The 14,903-nt window shown below is 43.3% G+C and overlaps 1 protein-coding gene across 1 annotated transcript; it reads right to left on the reverse strand.

The window, feature by feature from the left end:
• Positions 1–9,684: 9,684 nt before the first annotated feature.
• LOC145121951 (uncharacterized) lies at positions 9,685–10,860 on the reverse strand. Its single transcript, XM_079057630.1, has one exon. It carries the CDS (start codon positions 10,858–10,860, stop codon positions 9,685–9,687), a length of 1,176 nt encoding a protein of 391 aa, XP_078913756.1.
• Positions 10,861–14,903: the final 4,043 nt, after the last annotated feature.

Genomic DNA, 14,903 nt, shown 5'->3' on the forward strand with positions numbered 1-14,903 from the left:
AACCTTATGTGTGTAGGATTCTAAGCGTATGATTACGAGATTAGAACTAACATGTAAACGTTTCGGAGTGATAAGGGAATTAAAATATCTAACAAGGATAAGACCTAAATTCGCCTTATTCGGTATATAGATTGTAATGGCAAGAACTAGAAGTGGAGCGGAAAATGCAAACAGAAACCAACAACCTCAACCCCAAGTGGTGGAACAAGTGCCTATAGTAGGAGCTGCACCAGAACCCATCACTATGGTTGGAGCAAACTATGATTCAGACCATGTTGGCTGAACAAAGGGAGGAGTTGAGGCAAATGTTGCTGAACAACAGGGATGAACCTTCAGTTCCTGTTGAACGACGTGAACTAAATGACGATCGATCTGAAGAAGGGAACAACAGCAGATCAGTTGGTCATAGTGAACCGCTCGTGGTTGGGAGGAATAACCACGAGGACAGAGTGGAGAGAAATGGGTGCAAGTATAAGGACTTTATGTCTTGCAAGCCATCGACCTTCACTGGAAAAGAAGATCCTGTCGGTGTAATGGACTGGATCTCGGAAATGGAATTGGCTTTCATGACTTGTGATTGCCAAGGCAAGTTACAAACCACATTTGCAGTGCGTCATTTCAGGGGTAGTGCTGCTTGTTGGTGGAATACATTGGGGAAAACCCAAAGACCTAATGAGCCACTGCAAATGAATTGGGCAGAGTTCTTGGTGCACTTTAAGCGCAAGTACTGCTCGGCCCAAAACATATTTGAGCTAGAAAACCAATTTCTAACGTTGAAGAAGGAGAGTATGACCGTTGACGAGTATACGAATAACTTCACAGACAAAATGGAGTTTGCTTTGCGTATTGTCCCAGATGAGCTGGCGAAAATTGACAGGTACGCAAAGGGACTTCCATGGGAGTATGCGGTGCCAGTACGTCAGGCACTTACTTTGGAGGCAGCTATCTGGGCTGCCAAGTCTGTTGAAGATATGATCAAGGGGAGCGCCAGAAAGGTTGAAGTTGGCGAAAAGAGAAAGTTTGAAGGAACGTTAGGTTCCAATAAAAAGAACAAATTCTCGAAGTCTGGTTCGAGAAAATTCGGAGGAGGAGCCGAAGCCAAATGGTGTGACAGGTGCAAGAAGAAACATGTTGGGAAGTGCAGCGTGGAAATCACTTGTTACAAGTGTGGAAAGCCAGGGCATTACGCCAATAATTGCACCTTCACTAATAGCGTCTGTCATGGGTGCCATGAAGAAGGGCACCCATTAAAACACCTCCATCTCCACCAATAAAACTCGATTTCCCGTCAAACCGCCGGTCGGAATTACGTGAAACCACTGCCATTCTCTTTCATTTGTCGAGCTCTATAAACCCCACCCAAAATCTGGTCCGATCCGTTGCTGCAATTCCGGGCGCCACCACCACCATCTCGCCACTTTCTGGGCATTTTCCGGCCAACTCCGACCACCTCTCGCAATTCCGACACCACCATTGTGCTCCTCTTGGTCAAGGCTACAAACCCCACTAAAAATATCCCTCAAAGCTCGCCGGAAAATTTCACCGGAATCTCAAGCCGTTGCCGGATTTCTCGGGTTTTCGCGGTAAAGTTTTTCTCACGGGATATTGAACAAAGCCTAAAGCTTGGGGTGGAGTGTTGCAAGATTTTCAAATCCTGAATTTTCGCGCGCAATATTTGAGTTTTCAAAAGTCGTGATCACCAACGGGTACATTCTTTCCTTGACTTTAATTGACCAATATACATGTTTTAGAAAACCAATTTATATGGCATTGCATCAATTGAGTCTTGATAATGTTTCTTGCATTGAGTGTTGAATCATTTTAGAAGTCCATAGGGAGTCGATTGGTGATTGGAATTGAAATACCATTTGTTGGGGTTGTGGTTCGTGTAGTTGTTATTTTTCTTGCAGGTAGACCATTTCCACATCTAGAAAACGCTCGGTTGCCGCCCGAGGCAAAGCCCCCGCTAGAGCTCAAAATGATGAACCCGACATTCCAAGATTTCGGGATGCCAAGGCGGCCGAAAATTACAGGAAGAGTTTGCCTAGAAAGGTTGCCTCCACCAAATTTGTGTGCAAACCCACACTCATTTCATTAGGGGTCATTGAGGGGGTCACTCAATTGTTCCGTAACGTCGGGTGGGAAAACCTTCTCGAACTCATGGAAAACACTTACGAGCTCCCTACTAGAGAGTTCCTTGCCGACTGCGGGTTAGACAGCGAGAAAAAAAAGGTTGCATTCCAACTTATGGGAGACCGGGCGTACATTGATTTTTGCAATAATAAACAACATCTTCGACTTACCTTCCTCGAACACATTCACGGTTTTCGATGTCTTGCCCGCCGAGTTCAACCACGAGACCTTTTGGACGGAAATCATCGGGGGGATCTTTTCATGTGTCGGTCGCGATAAGGCGACCTCCATCATTCACCCGTGCCTCCGCATTGCCCATCGCATCTTGGTGTGCACTGTTTTTGCCTCAAAAGAAGTCGGCCAAGTCACAAAAAATGAGCTCTTCTTCCTTTGGTGCATGACGCGACGTGAAAACCCACCGATCCCAAATTTTGCCTCGTTCTTTTTCCACAAATGCGCACTCATGAGAGCCAAAACAACCGGTGATATTTGCATTGGAGGATTTGTCACCCTTTTAGCCTGCGGTCTTGACATTGAGCTTCCGGACGACTATACGCCCGTCGACAACAAAATTCTCTTGGATGAGCGGGTTCTCACAAACATGCATCACATCCGTCGTAGGAACAGGAGCAGTTTTACATGGTATTGTCCTCAAGGGGTCGGATATCTCATTCTTCCCGACCCTCGAGTCGCCAACTTCACCTTCCACGATCGCACTCAGTGGAGACTCGCAAGGACCATCATTCAGTCAGTCAATGAGGATGCGCTCCAGGATCAAGATGATGACGAGATGCATGTGGATGATGAGCCCGACGATGAGCCCACCCATGGTCCACAACACGCCCAGCCCCAAGCACCTCCCGAATATTACCCGCTTCCCCCCAATTTTGCCGAACGGTTCGAGGCTCTTTGTGTCTCCAACCAAATCATGTCCCAACAGATGCACCATATGTGGGGGTGGCACCAATCACAAAACCATTTCGAGAATGTCCCACATCCTCCTCCCTATCCATACCCTCCACCCACCCACCCTTATCCACCTCCACCTTACCCTTACCCCTACCCCCAATACCCATATCCTCCTCCCGATCCCCCCCGGTCTAGGTACTTCCACCTCACCCCAGGTATTGAGGACAATGCTTATTTCTAAGCTTGGGGTTGGGTATTCCCTTTTCTTTTTGATTTCTCATGCATTTTAATTAGGTTGCATAACATTTAGCCTTAAATTGCATTCATTTTTTTTTATTTTTATAAAATTCCAAAAAGATTTTATTTTCTTCTTTTTCACTTTTTATTTTTGCATGACATTTAGCTTAGGGCATAAGCATTCATGCATTTTTGTTATCTGTTTATTCTCATCTCCGAACATCTTTACTTGAAAGACACGACACACCTTAAATACAATTCTTTTGGAAACTCACATAACAAATAAGAATCGCTCATAGGGACTTTCAGTTGTTGCTTCTTCTCTTATATATACGTGGGGAGAGAGTGCAAGTAGTTGTGCATATGATTTAAGTCGCTTCTTCTCTTTTATAAACTTAAATCATATGCACAACTACTTGCACTCTCTCCCCACGTATATATAAGAGAAGAAGCAACAACTGAAAGTACCTAAGAGCGATTCTTATTTGTTTTGTGAGTTTCCAAAAGAATTGTATTTAAGGTGTGTCGTGTCTTTCAAGTAAAGATGTTTGGAGATGAGAATAAAGAGATAACAAAAATGCATGAATGCTTATGCCCTAAGCTAAATGCCATGCTAAAAATAAAAAGTGAAAAAGAAGAAAATAAAATCTTTTTGGAATTTTATAAAAAAAAATGAATGCAATTTAAGGCTAAATGCTATGCAACCTGATTAAAATGCACGAGAAATCAAAAAGAAAAGGGAATACCCCACCCCAAGCTTAGAAATAAGCATTGTCCTCAATGCTTGGGGCAAGGTGGAAGTACCTAGACCGGGGGGGATCGGGAGGAGGATATGGGTATTGGGGGTAGGGGTAAGGGTAAGGTGGAGGTGGATAAGGGTGGGTGGGTGGATGGTTTGGATAGGGAGGAGGAAGTGGGACATTCTTGAAATGGTTTTGTGATTGGTGCCACCCCCACATATGGTGCATCTGTTGGGACATGATTTGGTTGGAGACACAAAGAGCCTCGAACCGTTCGGCAAAATTGGGGGGAAGCGGGTAATATCCGGGAGGTGCTTGGGGCTGGGCGTGCTGTGGACCATGGGTGGGCTCATCGTCGGGCTCGTCATCCACATGCATCTCGCCATCATCTTGATCCTGGAGCGCATCCTCATTGACTGACTGAATGATGGTCCTTGCGAGTCTCCACTGAGTGCGATCGTGGAAGGTGAAGTTGGCGACTCGAGGGTCGGGAAGAATGAGATATCCGACCCCTTGAGGACAATACCATGTAAAACTGCTCCTGTTCCTATGACGGATGTGATGCATGTTTGTGAGAACTCGCTCATCCAAGAGAATTTTGTTGTTGACGGGTGTGTAGTCGTCCGGAAGCTCAATGTCAAGACCGCGGGCTAAAAGGGTGACAAATCCTCCAATGCAAATATCACCGGTTGTTTTGGCTCTCATGAGTGCGCATTTGTGGAAAAAGAACGAGGCAAAATCCGGGATCGGTGGGTTTTCACGTCGCGTCATGCACCAAAGGAAGAAGAGCTCATTTTTTGTGACTTGGCCGACTTCTTTTGGGGCAAAAACAGTGCACACCAAGATGCGATGGGCAATGCGGAGGCACGGGTGAATGATGGAGGTTGCCTTATCGCGACCGACACATGAAAAGATCCCCCCAATGATTTCCATCCAAAAGGTCTCGTGGTTGAACTCGGCGGGAAAGACATCGAAAACCGTGAATGTGTTTGAGGAAGGTAAGCCCAAGATGTTGTTTATTATTGCAAAATCAGTGTACGCCCGGTCTCCCATAAGTTGGAATGCAACCTTTTTTTTCTCGCTGTCTAACCCGCAGTCGGAAAGGAACCCTCTAGTAGGGAGCTCGTAAGTGTTTGCCATGAGTTCGAGAAGGTTTTCCCACCCGATGTTACGGAACAATTGAGTGACCCCCTCAAGGACCCCTAATGAAATGAGTGTGGGTTTGCACACAAATTTGGTGGAGGCAACCTTTCTAGGCAAACTCTTCCTGTAATTTTCGGCCGCCTTGGCATCCCGAAATCTTTGAATGTCGGGTTCATCATTTTGAGCTCTAGCGGGGGCTTTGCCTCGGGCGGCAGCCGAGCATTTTCTAGATGTGGACATGGTCTACCTGCAAGAAAAATAACAACTACACGAACCACAACCCCAACAAATGGTATTTCAATTCCAATCACCAATCGACTCCATATGGACTTCTAAAATGATCCAACACTCGATGCAAGAAACATTATCAAGACTCAATTGATGTAATGCCATATAAATTGTTGTTCTAAAACATGCATATTGGTCAATTAAAGTCAAGGAAAGAATGTACCCGTTGGTGATCACGACTTTTGAAAATTCAAATATTGCGCGCGAAAATTTGGGATTTGAAAATCTTGCAACACTCCACCCCAAGCTTTAGGCTATGTTCAATATCCCGTGAGAAAAAATTTACCGCGAAAACCTGAGAAATCCGACAACGGTTTGAGATTCCGGTGAAATTTTCCGGCGAGCTTTGAGGGATATTTTTAGTGGGGTTTGTAGCCTTGACCAAGAGGAGCACAATGGTGGTGTCAGAATTGCGAGAGGTGGCCGGAAAATGCCCGGAAAGTGGTGAGATGGTGGTGGCGGCGCCCAAAATTGCAGCAACGGATCGGACCGGATTTTGGGTGGGGTTTATAGAGCTCGACAAATGAAAGAGAATGGCGGTGGTTTCACGTAATTGCGACCGACGGTTTGACCTGGAAATCGAGTTTTATTGGTGGAGATGGAGGTGTTTTAATGGAGTTTAGGGAAGAGGAGTGGAAGAAGAAAGGAAGAAGAGGGCCGACTGGTGGTCAAAACCGGGTCAACGGAAGTCAACACGTCATGCGGACGCGTCTGCGTGTACACGCGGTCCGCGTGAATAACCCTGGAACTATTCTGTTTGCCATCCTTACACGCGGTCGAATTAGGAGAGGCTACGCGGTCCGTGTTAATAACCCACGCGTACGAGCCCACGAGTACACGCGGTCCGCATGTAGAGGCTTAAGACGGTCCATTTGTTTGATTTCTCACGCGGTCGTCTTTCCGGGTACACGCGACCCGTTTGTATAAACACGCGGACGACTCTTCGAGTATACGCGGACCGCGTAAAATGTTCCGAAACCCTCCTGAATTTGAACATGCACGCGGACATTTTTGGGGATAACACGCGGACCATTTGTTTATTAACGCGGACAAGCTTTCGAGTACACGCGGTCCGCGTAGATCCTGTTGCAATTTTCTCAATTTTCGCCCTTTGACCAAAACGAACACCGGCCTTAAAATCCAACACTCTTTTTACTGCAAGAAGGAAGAAGAAGAAATGTGAAATGCAAAAAGGATCTATCTACGACATTTATTCGGAACTAGAAAATCTGAAAACTTTAAGTTTTCCAAAAATGCCCTTCTTTAACGTCTTTGGCGAGACGTCATTCCCTTTCGATTTCAGTAAACCGGGGCATCCAATTGGATGACATCTAGGACATTGGCGTTAAAACCTTCATAGAAAGGCTTCAAACGATTCCCATTGACTTTAAAGATTTGCCCCGTTTCTTCACTTTGGATCTCAACCGCTCCGTGCTAAAAGACTTTTAGCACAACATATGGACCTATCCATCTTGACCTTAATTTTCTGGGAAATAATTTCAATCACGAGTGGTAAAGCAAAACCCTATGTCCCGGCTCAAAATGCTTGCGGGTAATGGACTTGTCATGGAAAAACTTCGTTTTCTCCTTGTAAATTCTTGAGTTTTCATAAGAATCATTTATCAATTCTTCCAACTCTTGAAGTTGAAGCTTCCTATGCCTTCCCGCCTCATCAATGTTGAAGTTGCATTGCTTGACCGCCCAAAATGCACGGTGTTCCAATTCCACGGGAAGATGACATGGTTTTCCAAAAACTAATCTAAATGGAGACATTCGTATCGGGGTCTTGTAAGCGGTCCGATAGGCCCACAAGGCATCATCAAGCCTCGAACTCCAATCCTTTCTTGTCGGGTTCACTGTTTTCTCAAGAATACTCTTCACCTCACGATTCAAAACCTCCGCTTGGCCATTCGTTTGAGGGTGGTAGGCGGTAGATACACGGTGGGTCACGTTGTACTTTCTTAGCAAAGCCTCCATCATCTTGTTGCAAAAATGTGTCCCTCTATCACTAATCAAAGCCCTAGGCACACCAAATCTCAAAAAGATATTAGATTTTAAAAAGTCGATAACTGTTTTGGCATCATTCGATCTTGTGGCTTTGGCCTCAACCCATTTAGAGACATAGTCAACCGCGAGCAATATGTAAACGTTGCCAAATGAGACGGGAAATGGGCTCATAAAATCAATCCCCCATACGTCAAAAATTTCACAAACAAGGATTGGATTTTGGGGCATTTGGTTCTTTTGTGAAATGTTCCCCGTCCTTTGGCACCGATCACAACTTTTGCAAAACAAATAACAGTCACATGACATGGTTGGCCAAAATAGCCCACACTCAAGAACCTTTCTCAAAGTTCGGTTAGGTCCAAAGTGTCCCCCACAAGCAAATTCATGGAAAAATTGTAAAATGGATTTATGCTCTTGTTGGGGTACACATCGCCTAATAATTTGATCGGGACAATGTTTCCACAAATAAGGTTCATCCCAGACATAATATTTTGAATCACTTTTCAATTTGTCTTTTTGAGCACGTGTGAATGTGTCGGGATACCTTTTCATGACCAAAAAGTTAATGACATCGGCATAACAAGGAGTAGATTGAGTAAGGGAAAAGAGATGCTCATCCGGAAACTCGTCCCGCAACGGGAGAGGAGTCTCATTTGAAGTGATTTGGCTTAGGTGATCGGTAACAAGATTCTCGCATCCACTCTTGTCCCGGATTTCCAAATCAAATTCTTGTAATAGTAAAATCCACCGGATGAGTCTTGGTTTTGCATCTTTCTTTGTCATTAAGTAATTGAGAGCTGTGTGATCCGAATACACAATAACTTTGGTGCAAAGTAGATATTGCCTAAACTTCTCCAAAGCGAACACTATGGCCAATAGCTCCTTCTCCGTGGTAGAGTAGTTGCTTTGAGCATTGTCTAGTGTTCTCGATGCATAGTAGATCACATGAGAGGCTCTTCCATTCTTTTGACCCAAAACGGCGCCTATTGCATAGTTGCTTGCATCACACATGATCTCAAAGGGGAGATCTCAATTTGGTGCTTGCATGATGGGAGCGGATGTAAGCAACTCTTTGAGCTTGTCGAAAGCTTCTTTGCACGCCTCATTGAACTCGCAATCAACATCCTTTTGCAAGAGTTGGCACATTGGTCTTGTTATCTTTGAAAAGTCCTTGATGAATCTCCGGTAGAAACCTGCATGGCCTAAAAAAGAACGAACTTCCCGAACGCAAGTCGGGTAAGGTAAGCTTTGAATAACATCAATCTTGGCTTTATCTACCTCAATTTCTTTCTTTGACACAATGTGACCGAAAATAAGACTTTGACTTACCATAAAATGACATTTTTCAAAGTTTAAAACCAAATTTGTTTCAATACATCTTTTCAAAATTTTGGTGAGATTGGTCAAACACTCTTGAAAGGAGTTTCCATATACCGTAAAGTCATCCACGAAAACTTCGATTATATTTTCAACATATTCCGAAAAGATACTAACCATGCAACGTTGGAAAGTGGCCAAGGCGTTACACAATCCAAATGGCATTCTACGGTATGCGAAAGTGCCAAATGGACATGTAAAAGTTGTCTTTTCTTCGTCTTCCGGTGCCACTGGGATTTGGTGAAAACCGGAGTACCCGTCTAGACAACAATAATGAGATTTCTCGGCCAACCTTTCTAACATTTGGTCAATGAAAGGTAATGGGAAATGATCTTTTCTTGTGCTTGCATTGAGTTTACGGTAGTCAATACATACTCTCCGCCCGTTTTGCACGTGGGTGGGGACCATCATACCTTTGTTGTTCTCGACCACCATGATCCCCGTCTTCTTCGGTACCACTTGCACCGGGCTCACCCATTTGCTATCCGAGATTGGATAGATCATCCCCGCATCAAGAAGCTTCAATATCTCTTTCTTCACAACTTCCATCATATGCGGGTTCAATCTTCTTTGCGCATCCCGACTCGGCTTGCATTCATCCTCCATCAAGATCTTGTGCATACAAGTGGAGGGGATCAATCCCTTGATATCTGCAATCGTCCATCTCATGGCTTCTTTATGTTCCTTCAACACCTTGAGGAGTTGCTCTTCTTCACATTCGGTTAAGTGAGTTGAAATGATGACCAGAAGAGTCTTGTTGTTTCCCAAGTATGCATACTTCAAGTGTTGGGGTAGGAATTTCAATTCTAGTTCCGGTGGTTGAACAAGAGAGGGTGGTAATCTTGTGAGTTTAAGGTAATTCAATTTGCTTCACACTAAATTGAGTGATTTTCTTGATCTCTAAATTGTTGACCAATCTTTCAACTTCCGGATCTAATGAGTAGAGCTTTAACTTCTTGGCTAATTTACCACAATCAAATCCTTTGCTCAAAATCATCTCCAACATGTCACCATTAGACAACTCAAACAACTCTTGGGTTAATGGTTCGACAACATCGATAAAGCACAAGGATGAAACATCACTAGGATATCTCATAGTATCATAAATGTTAAAACTTATTGTTTCACCATCAAACTCCATTGTTAAGCTTCCCGCATACACTGAAATCTTTGTTCTAGCCGTCGTAAACAATGGGCTCCCAAGTAAAATTCTACCCGACTTCGAGGACACTTGTTCATCTAGATCAATCACATAGAAATCCGCCGGGAAGACCAATTGGTTCACTTGCACTAGGACATCTTCCAAAACACCTCTAGGAAAGACACTTGATTTATCCGCAAGAGAGATTATGACACCGGTTTCACTTAAAGGACCAACATTCAATGATTCATACACCGAATAGGGCATGACATTAATAGAAGCACCAACGTCAAGCATGACACTACTAAATGTGACATCTCCTATCTTGCAAGGAACCGTAAACATTCCCGGATCTTTGCACTTAGGTGGAAGCTTCCTTTGTAAAACCGCGGATGCATTTTCGTTCATTGAGATTTTCTCATTTCCCTTCAACTTTCTCTTGTTGGTGCAAAGCTCTTTCAAGAATTTTGCATATCTAGGAATTTGTTTGATTGCATCGAGTAAAGGAATGTTTAATTCCACCTTTCGGAAGGTGTCCAAAATCTCTTTCTCCTCCATGTTGTTCTTTGAAGTTGCAAGTCGGGAGGGGAATGGCGGTTGAGTGGCTATTGGAGTCACTAGAGGGGTAGTCTTCTTTGGGACTCCGGCTTGTGCATCATTCTTGACTGTAGATTCTTCAATCGGAATGACTTCTATTTCTTCCTCTTCATCCCTTGGCTTCTTCTTTGAACTACTTTCTCCGGTTTGTTTGCCACTTCTCAAGGTCACCACATTGACATTTGGGTTCTTTTCGGTTTGAGAAGGGAGTTTACCACGGGACTCCAACTTGCTTATGGATGTAACTATATCTCCCATTTGTGCTTCAAGGTTGGAGTTACTAGTCATTGTCTCTTTTTGGAATTGTTGGGTACTAGTGGCTAGGGATTTGACAATGTCTTCAAGGGACATTCCGGAGCTACTTGGTTAGGATTGAGGAGGTTGTTGGTGATGTGGAGGGTGTGTTTTGGATTGATAGAGTGGTTGCGGGTGTTGGTAGTGAGGTTGTGGTGGTGGATAGGAAGGTCTAACCAATGTATTTTGAGGCAATGGTCTTGGGTTGTAGCTCATGTTGGGATTTGGCTTCCAACTTGAATTATATGCATTTTGGTAACCGGATGGCTTGTTGTGGTAGTTTTGGAACTCTCCCGTGGCATTTACATGTTCCGCATCTTCTTGAAGAATGGGACACATATCCGTAGGATGTCCTATTGTTGCACATATTCCACAAACCATCACTTGTGGAGTTTGTCCCATGGCTAGCTTTTGGACAACGGAGGTTAGATCTTTGATTTGAGACTCTAGGTTTGATGTTCCCACTTCATTGACTTCTTGTTGAGTTTCTTTCTTCATATCTTGGCGAGGGCCAAAATGTTATGAATTTGCGGCTATGATGTTGAAGAGTTGCCTTGTTTGTTGTGGAGTTTTGCTAAAGACATCTCCACCACTTGAGGAATCAACTAGTCTTCTCTCCATTGGCAAAAATCCCTCATAGAAGTGTTGAATAAGGAGTTGTTCCGGAATTTGGTGTTGTGGGCAACTATAGCAGAAGTTGTTGAACCTCTCCCAATAATTATGAAAAGTCTCATTTTGACCTTGGCGGATTCCACAAATCTCATTTCTAAGACTTGAGACTCTTGAAGCAGGATAGAACTTATCAAGAAAAGCTCTTTCCATGTCGGTCCATGAGTTGATTAACCCCGGTGGAAGATAGAATAACCAATCTTTTGCTCTATCGGCCAATGAAAAGGGGAATGCCCTTAGCTTGATTTGGTCATCGGTTGACCCTTGGGGCTTCATACTAGTGCAAATAATGTGAAACATCTTCAAGTGCTTATGAGGGTCTTCATTTTCTAATCCAGGAAAAGTTGGAAGATGATGGACTAAACTTGACTTCAATTCCGAACCTCCTTCCAAAACCGGGTAATTGATACCGGTTGGAGTTTGTGTAACATCGGTTTCCATCATTTGCCTCAAAGTTCTTTCAGGAACTTCACCTCCGTCCGCCATTGCTCATGGTTCAATAATGGGTAGATTTTGTTGTAGGGGTGGTGTTTCGGGAATTTCTTGGCGAGGGTCGGGACTAGAATCGGGTTCCGTGTCACTTGATGAAGCGGTTTCAACCTCCGGATCCCCGTGAGGATTTGAAGTTTGACCACGTTCTATTCTTTTTTCCTTCGCCAAACGTCTTGCTTCTTTTTAAATTTCCGGATTATAAATCAAAGCACCTGTACGTTGAGATCTGGGCATAGAGAAACAAATAGATTAAAAATAAACCAATCCCCGGCAACGGCGCCAAAATTTGGTGGTTGTCGAGGCCAACAAAATTAATAACCCTAAATATTACACACTAAAATAGTGTATAGTGGTAAAGGGATCGTATCCACGGAGATTGGTTCAATCTAAGTCTCTATGTAAATCACTTGTTCAAGTACTTGTAAAACAAAAGTGAAAGTAAAATGGAGGGGGGTTTAATTCTTTTGGATTGTTTGACAAAATTAAAACTAGCTAGAATGTAAATATGACAAGTAAACAAGTAAAAGATTTGATTAAAATCAATGAAGTGGAATTGGTTGATTTTGGGATACACCACATGGATGACATAGTTGACTTATCATTAGACTAAAAGGAACAACACTTGTGAATTGGTTTAACTTGGCTATAGCAATTCATAAGCACAAATTACCTCAACTCTTCTTGGATATTAAAATGGTTGGAGGAGCTCTAACACATTTCCTTAATTAAAGTCACAAAATCAATGAAGCAAATAATCTTGTGAAAATCAATTAGCTTTGAGTTCTAAGAGTCACCAAGTCCATAAGATAATTATATGCTTACATTATCATTATGGAGGAAACATTCCCATGGTTTAAATGAAATGATAACAAACATATAAACCATTTGTTGCTTACCAATCTCAAAGTCCATTACTTAACCAAGAAATTGATCAACAAAAATATATGTTTATTCTTCTAAGCTCATGATCAAAGATAAACAAACATAAAAAGATGTTTAACTAGAGAACATTTCCATAAACTTCAAACACAAGGTAATAATAGTCTTCAAAACAACCAATCATCCATGGGATTAAACCCTAATCAACCAAATGAGATTTTAGCCAAGCATGGCCAAGATAAAAGAAATACAAGGTAGTTTAGAAATACCAAACATTGTTCTAAGTGCAAGATGGAAAGAAATAACACCAATCTTCAAATTCTTCAAATTCTTCCCAAGTGTTCTTGAGAGCAAAAGAGTAGTTTCCCCCCTAGAGATAATGTGAAGAAATGCTTCCAATCTCCAGAAAAAAGATGCTCATTTCCGGATCCAAAAAGTTCACAAAAGCTATCCACCAACCTTCCCAAAATAGAGTCAACAAGTCAAACCCCAGAATCACCTCAGCACTATTCACGCGGACCGCGTATGGATCTACGCGGACCGCATGGGTCTCGCTGATTGAATGCTTTGGCCCATTAAAAATACAATCCAGCCCAGTCTTCTAATTTATGCTCCAGCCCATATGCATAACTCTTGAGAGACCAATTATGCTATTCCAAAGCCTCCAATGATGATCCAACGCTCCTTCAATCTTAGCTCGAGTCCTTGTCCAAAGATTAAGCCCAACACGCTTCTTGCTTATATTGACACCGAGCCCAATTGCACCACCTCAAGTTCACAAGCATTCCACAAGCCTCCAATTGTCCCGTACTCCTTCGATACCTCCAGTAACAAATAGTCTTTAATAAATCATGCAAATAAGCTCAAAAGACTGGAAAGCACCCGGTAAAGGAAAAAAATAATTAAAAGAGAAAATATGCATGAAGCTTAACTGAAATGAGATGGTTTTACTAAAAATAAACTATGAAAAGAAGTAATAAAAATGAAACTATCAGGTAGATCCATCACCAAGTATCCCAACCCCCTGTAGAGCATGTCACAACATTTGGCGTCATCCGAACGTATCCTGAGAGTGATACAACCAATAAACGATACTGGTTCTTCGTAAAATGGCGATCTAAACCCAACTACACTTGTGTCTACAGTAGAAGATCTGCTTCGAATACCGGTGGCGATAACCAACGAACACCACTACGAGTATAGAACGTAGACTCCAACCCAGATGCTCATGGCGCAAATCTCACTGATTAAGGGGCCAGTACTCAAAAGCAGTTTTCGACAACCGTCATCGGATGGTTCATCACCTCAGACGGCGATGTCGCATCCCGATCTACTACAGAAACCCCCGCATGACCGTTTGGAAGTACTCACTATCTCTAATTCTTGTAAGAGAAACACAACTCATCAAGCAAAAGATGAGATAAAGTTACTCTCGAGAAATCTACTCAATATCAGTTTCTCGAGCAGCGATCCCAGACCATCGAACTGGGATCCACGAGATTCATTCGTAACACGAAAGTCCACCGAATATACATTGACAATCGTAGTTGCTATGATATACTCTATGAGCATTGTTTCCGGTAATTACTAGATGCGTGGAAGGAGGGGCTACATCCCCCAACCGGTGGACCATTGGTAGGATTCACCGCGCATAGCTTGTGGCCACTGGGCACTATTCGACTGCCCTTAACGTTGGTTAGTCACGACGAGAGGGACCAAATCACAAGAACAATCGAATTCTCTATGATCCGGTACCCAGCAGAACACAATATCCTGCTCGGACGATCGACAATTTCCTTACTACACCTTGTACCATCGACAATCCGTGGCATCGGTAAATTTAGCACACGCCAGGGATCGGCGACGGTCCTCGCCACAAACACCAGGGCACATCATTGCCACCAGATCATAGCCGCCCCAGAACTCGTGCGCCCGCCAAAGAAGTCCAACGAGGGATATTCTACCGAGCAGCACCAGATAAACATGGCATATCCAGA

Source organism: Lactuca virosa, chromosome 6 (assembly GCF_052849685.1).
Source record: "Lactuca virosa cultivar CGN04683 chromosome 6, Lactuca_virosa_CGN04683_v6, whole genome shotgun sequence".
Classification (NCBI taxonomy): domain Eukaryota; kingdom Viridiplantae; phylum Streptophyta; class Magnoliopsida; order Asterales; family Asteraceae; genus Lactuca; species Lactuca virosa.